Source organism: Vigna unguiculata, chromosome 3 (assembly GCF_037176805.1).
Source record: "Vigna unguiculata cultivar grain cowpea cultivar isolate G323 ecotype 2 chromosome 3, ASM3717680v1, whole genome shotgun sequence".
Classification (NCBI taxonomy): Eukaryota; Viridiplantae; Streptophyta; class Magnoliopsida; order Fabales; family Fabaceae; genus Vigna; species Vigna unguiculata.
The window spans coordinates 39876551-39890326 of NC_140794.1; the positions used below are offsets into that span (position 1 = coordinate 39876551).

A 13776-nucleotide genomic window follows, 5' to 3' on the forward strand; every position below is an offset into this window, starting at 1 on the left:
AACAACTACAATTCCTCTCCAAATCATATATATTATTTTATTAAAAATATCAGTGACTGTGATTATTGTGATTTTTTTTTTTTTTACTTTTAACTTCAGTTAAATCAATAATGATTCTTACGTTATTTTATTATAAGCTTATTTCATATGTGATTAAAAGTTATTTCCAATGATATTTACTGTGAAAGATTTAATTATCATATACAATGATAGTGTGAAGGAAATTGTTATCATGTTCAATAAAAAAATAAAATTAAAAAATAAAATATTGTATATAATTTCTTAAAAATAATAAAGTATTAATTTACAGATATTTAAATTCTAGTTTTTCGTAAAATATGACTTATTAATATTATTATTATTATTATTATTATTTAATTTGAATGGTTTTTTCCAAATTAAAATAGGGAAAGAGACCTTTACAAAAGAATAACGAATCTTCAAGAAAAACTGGTGAAATCTTTTAGGGTGAAAATGACAATTAAAGTAAATGAAATATACGAATAATAATGAATGAGAGAAAAGTTCACACCAGTGAACTTGAAAGAGAATGGTTTGTTTGTTTCTAAAGTTGTAATGTGAAAGAAGAGTGATTTATGGAATTGTGTGGACTAATAGTTGAGGTTTGGGTCAATCCATTTGTGTCTAGATGCAAAGAAAGTGGTGGAGACTACAAAATAATTTGATAAATATACATAAGATTTGTGAAGAAAACAAAAATTACCCGTAAAGTGTATTAATAAAAAAAATTTATAACATTAATTAATTCACAAACTTTTCACTTTTTTATCTATCTTTTTCTTAATTTAAATAAATTCGTTGTTTACTATTTTTATTTCTCTTATCACTTTTTCACTTTCTTCTCTTTAATGTAAACAAAATGGAAAAAGGATGAAACTATAAAAAGATAAAGTGAAAAAATAAATAAATATTCAATTCAATTCGTTGAGCTTAGTTAAATCGATAAAAATAAATAAACAAATTTAATTCAAAATGAGGTAAATTATTTGAAGTTAGATTCCATTATTCAGCATTTTTTTTTCTTTTTTTCTTATATTTGAAAAGAAAATCTCAATACCAACTTCTATCTTTAATAAAAATTCAAAGAGATAGATTTTAAATCTAACTCAATTAGTAGCGAATTTTCGGTCAATATTTTAGGCGTGCCAAAATTTTGGTTAAATTACTTATTTGGTGTTTTTTTTGTCTAAAAATGTTAAGTTGATCTTCTAGTTTATTTTAATCTCAATTTGGTCCTGACTTTTACAAAATTGATGCAATTTGATCATTTTTGTTAAATTTCTTAAAGCGGAATAAGGAATTTTCATCAAAATTGACATTAAGATCATGTCCATTACACTAACAAAGGAAATCAGCCTTATTCACAACTTTAATTTTGATATAAAAAGAAAAACTTTATCTGATTAAAGAAATTTAACAAAAAAATAACCAAATTGTATTATTTTTTAAAAAAATTATAATCAAATTGAAACTAAAAAGGACTAGAGGACCCACTTGATATTTTTAAGCGAAAGTAAGAACAAAAAGAGTAATTCCAAAAATTTTATATAAACTAATCAAAACATTTTATTTATTTTTTTATGAAGGTAAAAAATAATAAAATTATAATTATTGTTATTATTAGAATTATAAAATTAAATATAAATAAATTTAATAATTTTACATAACTAAGTTTAAAAAAATAATCAAATAAAAAAAATAGTTAAATTAAATAAATGATAACTTAAAAGATAATATTAATAAAATAACTATTTTTATTAAAAATATTTAAAAGATAAAATTGAAAAATAAATGTAGACATAAGACTATTCCTTTTATATATATATATATATATATATATATATATATATATATATATATATATATATATATATAAGTTTTTAGAATATTGAATACATAAAATATATTAAAAATATTAAATTTTAAAAATTATATTTAACATTTTATATTAAATTATATAAATAGAAAAAAATTGGGATATTCTTAATTTTAAATGGATATCTTAATGGATACTCCTAAATAATAAATACAAATATTTATTATTCATTTTCTTATAAGACAAGTATGATATAAGTATTTATTATTCATTTCCTTATGAGACAAGTATGATATGATATATCCGATTTATAAATACTCACTTTATTAATAAATTTTATTTGAGTATTTTTTTTTTTAAATTAAGTGACCAAAATAAGGTATTAATAAAAGTAATATTAATCATGAAAAAATTATTTAAAATCTGAGTTCATATATTTGTATGTTTCTATTTAGACTTTAAAATTGAAATTATTTTATAAAAAATTATATTTTTGTACAATTTATGTCAATTTTCTTTTAAGAAAGACTATATTTAATTATATTAATATTTTATTGAATAATTTAACTTGAATTATACTTAAATATTAAGTTTTTAATTAGATTTATATTTTAAATGATTTTATTTATAATTTTGAAAAATTAAACTTGTAAGTATAAAAAAATTCATAAATATCTTCTACATATATAATATATAATCACGTCAGATGTTTAATACATTATTTATATTAATCAAGATAAACATAAAATTGAATATTTATGAATAATTCAGCGAACCGATTAACTATAAACTCAACAATTTTCTTTTAATAATATTTGAGTAACTTTGATACTACCTTACTAAATTGATTTTAAATTTATTTCAACTCTAAAAGACCAATTTATAAAATAAAACTCATAATCAATTATATACCATAAATATCTTATCAAAATGGAATCTTCAAGATAACGTGATTTCTTGCTTTGAGTATAAAAGAAAGTTCGATATCATCCTTGAATGTTCAAACTACATTAAATGCATATTAATGGCACTATTAAATGGCTACTGAAATGTTTCAGTAAATGCCAAAAGCATAACATTTTCACTGAGAAATTTCATTGAGAAATGTTGACAAATATGAACCTTCATAACTTCAAATCTATGTCCACACTCTATTTTATTTTTCAATCAATCATGTTATATGAAGAAAATATCTATCAAATTTTATTAATAGTTTATCATTTTTAAGAAAATCTAAAATTTAAATTCAATTTTACTCGTAGGTACAACTTGTTATTGTCCACAATTCCCATTGTTTCAAGGAACTAACATAGATTAGGAAAGAGATTTAGAGAGTGTCCATTTGAAGAGATTCAATAAATCATTTAATTTGAAGAGACCGATATAAAATTGATTTCGTGTTTTATAGAAATGACTTGAAATTGAATGTAGAAATGGATTTGCGGGATAATAACAAAATCTCATCTTCTTAAAATTGGTAGATTTACATTAATTATTAAACGTTTAACCTTTATATCCTGTTTCCATAATAATAAAATTGATTCAGATTCATGATTTGGTGATAGAAAAAAAAAATTAAATTCATGATGATAGAAAAACTAATCCTGAATTAATATTTTAATATATCATAACTAATAATATGTAAAATAATAATTATTATTAAGTATATAAAAATTATATAAATAGGCATGATAATTAATATTAATTAAAATATTATTAAAAAATAATAATATCTATAATTATTATTATCACTAATTTGTGTATATAATAATTAAAATATTATTAAATTTTAATATTTTTAAATTATTTCATAATTATTTGATTTGATTTTTATCAATAAAGATATTTTAGTAATTTTTAATATAATATCTATTATGTTTTCTTTTACTTTATCACGTTCACGTCTCTAAGTTACTCATTAATTTCAACAAATTCATTTTTAAATTTACATTTTTTATCTTCTAAATCTACTTAAAAATTTATATTTATACACTCAAATTCATCCAAATTTATTTTTACAATATTTTCAAAAATCTATTATATCACAAAAAAAAAAAGCATGTTATAATAAAAGACTTAAATAATCACGACAAAATGTCACTTCATCGAAATCAAAATATGTAGATAAGATTCAAGTCACATCAATCAAAATAGTAAAATGTTAACTCAGAAAAGAACAAAATTATGAGAATCAAAATGATAAATATATTATAAGAATTTTTTATATATTTGATAAAAGAAATTGTATAAAGTATATTTACTATCTTTATAATATTTTTAAAATAGGATGATATAAGAAAGGTTTTTCATCAAAAAATTTATATTTTGTAATTTCTGATTAATTTTATATTTATTAAATTTATTTAATATTATTTATTCCATAAAATAAATCATTGAAAATTTGAAATTACTCTAAATGCAAGTAAGATTGTACCAACTTAAGCATATATATATATTTTTTAAGTAATGATATTAAATAAGACAAAGATAACTTAATTTACATATAAACATTAACTTTATATTTAATATATATATATATATATATATATATATATATATATATATATATAATTCAATTGGGAGGTTTAAAATACTAAAATTTATTAAATAATATAATTAATCTCAAACAACATTTTTTTTCAATAGATAATAAAATTAATTCATTTAATCTTTTTTGAGACATCATTGACCCACATGTATTTACTAATTCATTCTTTATCTATTTTTATAAATTTATTTGTATTCCCTTACCGTGATGCAATTAAAATCTTAATTATTTTATTCTTTTTTATTTTTGAATAGCATGATCCAAATTTTTTAGTTGAATTATCTATATATTTTTATAAGAAATAAAAAATTAAATATATAAAAGACTGTTGTATGGGTAATCGGCCGACGATATCCCTACTCGTTTGTACGTGGAAAGACCGATCGCATCTCGACCTAGGGAGAGGGAATGAGACGCGCGCAAGCCCAGCAGGCAAAGGAAAAGATGCCAGCATGGTGCAGAGGTCGGGTACATCTCGGCCCACCGCCTGACTGGGTATATCCCGGTCCAATAGTGGCCAGTTGGGTAAGGATGATGATGTACATACGAGCAGCGAGAAATCTTAGTTAATATGGAAAGAGTTGATCCTTGAAAACGTACATACGAGCAAGCAATCTCAATCAATAAGGAAAGAACTGATCCTTGACAGAGTACAGATGAGCAATCTTAGTCAATAAGGAAATAGTTGATCCTTGATAATGTAGATGAGCAATCTCATTCAATAAGGAAAGAACTGACACATGCAATCTTAGTCGGAAAGGAAAGAGTTATGCTTTTCAAAATTAGGGTCTGCAAATAATAATAACAGGTTTGTCAAGTGAACAGTATAAATTAGGGTCTAGTGACTACAAAGAGGTATGCTTTTCTCACTTTACTACAAACACATCATATCGAATCACTATCTGACTTGAGCGTCAAAATGCCTACAAGTACCCCCACTATCGGAGTTTATACAACAAGCAGATCCAAGAAGAGCCTAGAGAGGAACAGTAGGAGGGTCGACACAGAGGGTTCCTGAGATCGTCTGGTTCCGTACTAAAACAGTATCGATCAGGTACAACTACTAAAGATAAATATATAAATGAATGAGTTAAAATAATAAAAATTTGATTCTGATTGTCAAGAAAGTAAACTCGATAGTAGACTTGCAGTATTTTGAAGTCTCAAGTCTCTTTTAATTTCTCAAGTATAGATTAATCATTAATAAAAATAATTAAAAAATTATTGTTCTTCTCAACTCGATTAAGTTTTTTTTGTTCCTAAACTTTAATTATCTTTTTACAGAAAACTCAACTTAATTATGTTCCATATTATCCACTAAAAGACTAAATATTAATCTAATTAATATTTTTTTAGAAAAAGTATAGTTCCTCGTCAAGATATATACATAAAACTCTCAAAACTCGTAAATTGAAAGTATCGAAACACAAACTTGGATAAAATAAATGCATTTCTAATTTTAATACAAATCCAAAACAAAATAAAAGCAACATCAACATAAATAGAAAAAAAAAACACATACTAACCGAAGATGAAGTTGAAAAAGTTGGTACACACAGACAATATGAGATTCAAGAATGTAATTTGCCAAAACCTTAAAGAGACTTGTATAAAAGAAGAAAGTAAGGAAAATATATAATAATCAGAAAGAGATAAAAAGATAAAAAAAAGAAAATAGTATCCAAATAAATTGATTATAAGAGAATAAAGATAACTAATTGTTCTCTTCTTAGTAAACAAAATCATAATTTACAAAAAAACGTTCTAACTCATTAATTATCATTTTTAATACCAACAAAAATTAATACGCACTAATAATAAAATATATTTTTAAAGTATTTCTTTAAACATAATTTTATAATTAATTTAATAAAGGGATATTAGTACACACAAATATGTGAGGCCTTTTATAAAAAAATAATAATTTTATAATTAATTTAATAGAAAAATATTAGTAGTAAAAAAATTGAAACTTTCTTTTACTAGAAGGCTAAAACGAATATTTTATTTGTTTTCCCTTTAAATTGAACCTGTAACTGTATATAAATAAATAAATCAAGAGGGTTAGGTAATTACATCTTACTTTTACTACGTGAAGATTTAGCTTGATTAACTTCAAAGCAAAATAAAAAAATTAAAAATATGTGTTCTCTAATCTTACTTTGCACCAAGTTATCCTCTTTCTGCCCACCCATCTAAAAAAGCATCTTCTCTATTCAATATTTTGAGCTAATGGGAGAGCATTACATAAGTAGCCTGTTGAGTCAGTTTTTTTTTTTCTTATTATCTAAGAAGACTTGGAAGACACTTGTTTTCAGTTTATAAATCTTATTGGACAAGAATTTTGTTTAACTGGATTCATCGTTCACAAATGTTGTTCTCCAAATTGGTTTTGCAAGAAATAATGTTTGTTGGACTAATTTTGCTTTTTCCATGTTTTTATGATTTTCTCTTTAAAATCTACCTAAGAGGTTCATTTAGCTACCTCTGGTATATCGATCGTGATGCATTTTCTTTCATGTTGCTTATTTTCTCTTTGTTCTCCTAATTTTTCTTCTTCATCAAATTATTTTAAAAGAGTTTTAAAAATGTTAGATGCATCAATAAAAAATAGTAATTTTTCTTTCTTTTAATTGTAAAAGTTAAGATAATTATGTTAAAAATTTGTTTGAAGAAAATAAATAAATGAATATTTAATAAACTATATGTTGTTAGATTTACGCAAATTTCTTTATATATATATATATATATATATATATATATATATATATATATATATATATATATATATATATATATATATATATATATATATATATATATATTCTTCTCTCTTTTGTATATATTATTTGTTTATTTTAAATGTCATTTTAGCTGAACACAAATTGAAAAAAAGAATGAAATTGGGGTAATAAAATTGACTCTCTTACTCTTTTTCTATGATATGTTTTGATTATGTCTAACATTAAGAATAAGATTATTAATTATATTTGTTTTGTTTTGCATAGTATCTTTTAAGTTTCTTTAGTAGAAGAATTAGAATTAGAATTAGATTTTTTTTTGTGTGATGTGACAGTGCAGTTGCTTTAGTATTTAGTACGCAGAAAGTATATTTTTTGAAGTTTTTTTTTTTATAAGCAGTGAATTTTATTGTTTGGAATTATGCATGGAGCTTCCACACTGGACGGTGGGTGATAATTTTCAAAGGAGTGAATAGAGAAGTAAGAGTGTTGTATATTTGTAATATTCTGCTAAATATTGTCGTACTATAGGAATATCCATTAATAAAAAATACAAATCATTCACATATTATTATTATTATTATTATTAAATTGATCGGTGACGATTTTGTATTAAAAAGTTTAAATTATTAAGATTAGTAAATTTATCTATCATAACAAGTTGACAGTGAGTTTTGTAATAAAGGTTAAATTTATTATCACCAGTATAAGTAGAACTGTCAAAATAAGTGGATATATGGGAGGTAGTACCTTTAAGTATATCGACACTCAAATGAGTGACCAAGGAATGAGCATGCGATGATATTAGATAGCGGTGGAATAGTTCTTAGATACCTTTTACTTGTCCTTTAATCCTTATTATATACCTGATTTCCTTCATTCCCTTTAGTAACATCTAGATCTTTTCCATAAATACTCGTAAATACCTTATCGTAACTTAACGCCTTAAACACTAATCATTGCAAGTTTTAACTGGGCGATTCCTATCATAACTCCGGTTTTTTTCCCTTATAGGCATTTCAGTTGGCATTATTACAGAACAAGGCACATTTTAAAAAAATTACATAAATAGGCAAAACCTGTGGGGGTAGAACGTTTTCATATGAAGAAATCGTCTTGCCCCCAAATGTTTTTTGGTCAAATTTAGTCAGAGGACGAAATCGTGTGGCAGGTGTACTATTTTTAAAGAAAATCGTTGTGGGACAGCACGCTTTTACATGAAATCGTGTAGGGGGTAACGTTTTTCATGCAGTAATCGATTACCATATGATGTAATCGATTACTCCATGCGTTGCAATTTTCTGTGTGTAATGTAATCGATTACAGACGAAGTGTAATCAATTACATGTGTAATGCATTATGTTCGGGTTAAATGTAATCGATTACAAAGGTATTGTAATCGATTACAATCCCAATTTTTTTTAAAAAAATTGATTAAATTAGAATTGGATACAGAGCCAAGCATAATAATTTGTAATGATTTTATAGAGTTTTTTGGTCCATCAAAGAATAAAGTATTTGAAATTATAGTGGATGAAGGCATAAGAAATGTTAATGTCATAAAAATTATCTTAATTTTGACATTGTAGAAAGAAGAAAAAAGCATTGAAAAGTAAATTAATTGAAATAAAAAATGTACAAATTATTGGCGAAATGGACATTGTCCCCTATGATGACCCTCAGTGCGACAATAAGAGCATATTTTTGGCTTATTCGTAATGGGATGATCCATTTCGTTATGGATCCTAGTCGTTGTAGGTCGTCCGGAAGCCTTGCGCCTAGTTTGGGGGTCCGGAATGAAATTAGGACCTGTATATGTTGACCAATAGTCCTCATTTCGCAGGAGGTGAAATTGGACTTGATAAGCCTTATTTATGTAATCAAGGCTGTAAACTGGATCGATAAAATTTGAAAGTGGCATATGACCAAAAGAACAAACAATTATGACGTGATGACAGGGTAACCGACTAGCTTGGAAGTGACCACAATCACACCACCAATCATTTAATCTAACAGTGAATGAGATTGGTTTTGGCCGATATTGATGGGGGCTCGATATCTCTTGCACCTCGAATTCAGAATTATCTCGATCGTAGCGTTGAACATAACAATATGCGGATTTCTGGTGATTTCTTTTGAACAAGGCAGTGTCATCTTTTGGATATTGATGACCAGCTCTTAACATAGAGTTTGCCTTTAAGCCGTTTTCAACAAACCAAATATTTATGTTTTGAAACGTAATTTTCAATAGTGCACAGATAGGTAATGATCGAGCCCCCTTAAGCACAGAGTTCATGCACTCCGCCAAGTTTGTTATCATGTGCGTGTACCTGTGCCCCCCATCATAAGCCTGAGACCACTTATGTAAGGGGATTTTATCAATTCAAGCTACTGTTTGGGGGAATTGGGACCTCATAGTTGAAAGTTTTGCTTGCATAATAGGTTGTTTGACTTCGTAAGCTGTGAAAAAGAAATATAAAATGAAATGAAAAACTATTTTGTTTGAAGGAAATATTTTATGCATGTGGAATGTAAAGTTAGGAAAATGTTGTACCCAAGTTAATGAATTGTTTCTTGAGATCAGCATTTTTGAAGCAGTTGTTGAAGTTGGAACCTAGATGACGTATGCAGTAAACAGAGTGAAGATTGTCTGATTCCCAGTCAACTTCTTCCGATCGTAGGACTGACAAATGCCCTTGCCTCTATCAGTAATTAGGCATAGATTTGGTTGAGGAGTTACATGCTCTCGTAAAAGTTGAAAAAACCAAATCAATGTCTCTTTTGTCTCACCTTCTACTATGGCAAATGCCAAAGGAAATATGTTTCTATTTCCATCCTGAGCAATTACAGTTAGCAAGGTGACATGATATTTGCCTGTTAAAAAGGTTCCATCGACTTGAACAACAAGTTTACAATACTTAAAACCTTCAATGCATGGTCCAAATGCCTAGAAGCAACGCTCCATAATGTATGTGGATGTCTCATCCTCAACATCAACATTAACTGGAGGACCAGAAAGTTTGAAAATTGTCCCAGGATTGGTTTGTTGGGCAACTTGTAACCATATGGGAACTTCATTATAAGATTGATCTCAATCCGTAACGAATTTTTATGTCTGCGACCAAGCTTTTGATGCGAATGCTTGGATTTGTCCGGACCAAATGAAAAACAATGGAAGTAATTTGGGTGAAATCCAGATTGCAGTGCTCTTGTGAAATTAATGTAGAGAAACAAGTATGTGTACCATCAATGGACTTGATTTCCCAATGATGTCTGATTTTACTATAAGTAGCCCTCAGATGCCATTGACATCCATTGTTGTAATGGATGCATCGTGCAACGTAAAGATGAGATTTCGATTCTACCACATTGAAGCTGTATCCATTGGTGATGTGATAATGTTTGATGGCAGACACGTTACCTCTTTTGAATCGAATTGCATGTGTTCTTGTAGTTCGACTTCCCCATATGAATTGTAATCCATAGTAGGAACCAGAACAATTTCTTGGTCGTTTGCATTGTCTTCATAAAAATCATCGGAAGTAAACTTTTCAACAATTTCTGGAATGACAGGTTCATCATCGATTGGATTAGACGAAGAAGATCCTCCATAATTCCACGAACTCATTATAAACACGTTGGTATGCAAATATAGTTTAGGAGATTTGAGATGTGAAGCTTGGTATGCAGAGAAGTATTGATAGAAGAACCAATGGTAGTGTGATTGTATATATAAGCGTTTCAATTTCCATAATCAAAAGGAGTGGGTTGGGGGTGCAAAAAGAAAAAAAATAGGATTTAAAGAAAACGTGCACCCCCTACACATTTTCTTATAGAAAACGCACACCCCCATCACGTTTTCATATAGAAACGTTTTCTATTTAGAAAATGTACACCCCTATACACTTTCAATTTAAAAATGTTTGCCCCCATGTCATTTTCTTCTTAAACCTATTTATTTTCCCGTTTGAACGTGATTCTTGGACGTCTGTTGCACTTGCAATCTGCCATATTACTATTTGAACTTCACGCTTCTGCACAGTGTTATTCACAATAATTCACGCTTCTACACAATGGTATTAAAAATAAAGCATGCTTTCTCTTCTGCACAATACTATTCACAATAATGAATGCTTTTTTTTCTCTCATTCACCTGAAACTTAGAAAAATGGTGTGAGAATATTTTAGAAGGTCATTATTATTGAAGAGAAAGGTGTGTGTGGTGAATAAAAGAAGCCATGTAGTGGTATGCATGGGGGTGTAGGACAATAGACTGTCATTGGTGAGACAATTCATTCGGTACGTGAGAGAAAGAGAAAAAAGGAAAAGGGAGGCATGTGAATGAATAGTATGGTGATGTAGTTTAAATAGGCATGTTAGGTGCAAGACTTATTTCACATCACAAAATACTTCATAGCTTTGCCATCGTAGTTGGATTTGTAGTGTATCAAAAATAATTTTTCATCTGTCAATCTAACAGGTTCGGTCATTTTTATGATTTTTTTTGTGTACGTTTTCTTATTCATCAAGTTTAAATGATATTCTGGTAATCTTTTCATATATTTTTACGTAGTTTATTATGGCTCAGAACACAACCTACCAGCAAACTTGTTTGTATTGCGTCATCAAGACGATCACATCACCAACCAGATTTGGGAAGGAAATGAGAGAGTGCTCCGACCACGATGCCATTCTATCTGGATTTTAAAACATACAGATCTTATTGACCCTAGGGTCAGAATGTTAATTGATGAACCTGGTTTTGGTCACGTTTTGAAAGTGAGTAATATGGAGATTAACCACCTCATGGTAACAGCATTATGTGAAAGGTGGAGGACTGAAACTCACACCTTTCACATGCCACTAGGAGAAACAACTGTTACCCTGGAGGATGTTTCACTACAACTGGGGGTGCCAATTGATGGTGAACCTGTCACCGGTGGAAGTTCCAGAAACCTGTTGCAATTGTGTCAAGATTTATTGGTGAATATTCCACCCGAAAATATGATCACAGGGAACCGGATAAAGCTATCATGGCTAAATAGCAGATTCTGAGAATTATCGGATGTACGAGCACACATCCTCATACTGATTGGCAGCATGTTGATGCCAGATACATCAGTCAGTCTCGTGCATTTTATGTTCTTGCCATTGTTAAAAGAATTGGATCATATTTCAAATTTTAGTTGGAGATCCGCAGTATTGGCATGTCTGTATCGTGCACTGGATCACAACACAAAATTCCAACAAGACAACATTGGTGGATGCATGTCATTGTTGCAGTGTTGGGCGTGGGAGAGATTCACATGTATCTCTCCAAAAATACAACCAGTCACGGATGAAGAGATTGTGGCTAGCTTTGCGTTGCCCTTAAGTGTGAGGTGGTGTCGACAAACATGTTCCGTCTTCCATGACCAAACTATTGTGGTGGAGTTCCGAAAAAAATTTGATCATATTCAACCAAAGCAGGTTCATTATCACCAATGCTCTACTAGTTTGTTTGCTGAAATTCCCTTTGTTTTTTTTTATGTTTAATATTAACTTTAATTTTTGCAGTTTTTATGGACACCATATCGACAACCCCATGTTAGTCGCATGATAATCATAAATGCTTCTCCCATAAGTCGGGCATTGGTTCTTCTTATCTGTTTTGCGACTGTTGAATTTCACCAAGTCGACCGGGTAGTCAGACAGTTTGGTTGGCGACAGAGCATCCCAGCCGACCCGATGAACTTGGATGAGGTTCACCGAATTGATCTCCGAGGAAGGGGGGAAATTAATTGGAGGCAATATCACCATCGGTTTATAATGGTATGGAATAATCGTCATAATTTCATTGTTCAGGGCGAACCTTTCACCAAAAGTGGTCATCTGCATTATAACTCTCCCTACATGCAATGGTACATAAATCATATCATCCGTTACATCTCGCCTATTGCGCAATCATCCGATGATGAAGTGAGAATCATTTATTTCATGCATATTTTTAAATTAAACTTTTTATTGTTATTGATTTTCAAACATATCAATTAATTATTAATTTTCTTTTAGTATGACATGCCTGAGCAATATCAGAATCTGCCTTCACATCAGCAGTTTCATCCGGATAGACCCTTTTTCTGGCCTCCTTCACTCACAAAATCTAGCTCCGAGTTTTGGGAATTTGGATCAAAGAATGCATCCTCCATCGTCATCTCAGTAGGTCCCGACTTCATATGGTTTTTTCCCACCGCCATCAAACTTTGGAGCGGGTCCATCCCAATATTATGGTGGTTCATCTGGCCCACAATTTTCCAGCTATGGGGTGTTCCATCACAAATGTTTAGGACATCATCACTGACTCCACCATCCGCATACCGAGGCCCGTCATCTTCACAACAATACTACAGACCTGAAATTCCATTTCATGTTTCAAAAGAAGGTTCTCAATCTGTGGAAGTGGAAGATATTGGCGACAAAAGTGAGTCACCCCCTCCTCCCCCACAACCTGAGAGACGACCTCGACGACCCACACGAAGGCCACCATGCGGCACAGGCAGCCATCGTTGAACAATGTATTGTCAAATAAAATTATCACATTATGGGAGAATATTGTACTATGTATTTGTACTATTTCAATATGACAATTGAATATGTACGTAATCAATTGA

The 13776-nt window shown here is 28.8% G+C and overlaps 1 protein-coding gene across 1 annotated transcript; it reads right to left on the reverse strand.

The window, feature by feature from the left end:
* Positions 1-8768: 8768 nt before the first annotated feature.
* On the reverse strand, positions 8769-9446 carry LOC146887839 (uncharacterized). The gene has a single exon (XM_085670426.1). It carries the CDS (start codon positions 9444-9446, stop codon positions 8769-8771), a length of 678 nt encoding a protein of 225 aa, XP_085526552.1.
* Positions 9447-13776: the final 4330 nt, after the last annotated feature.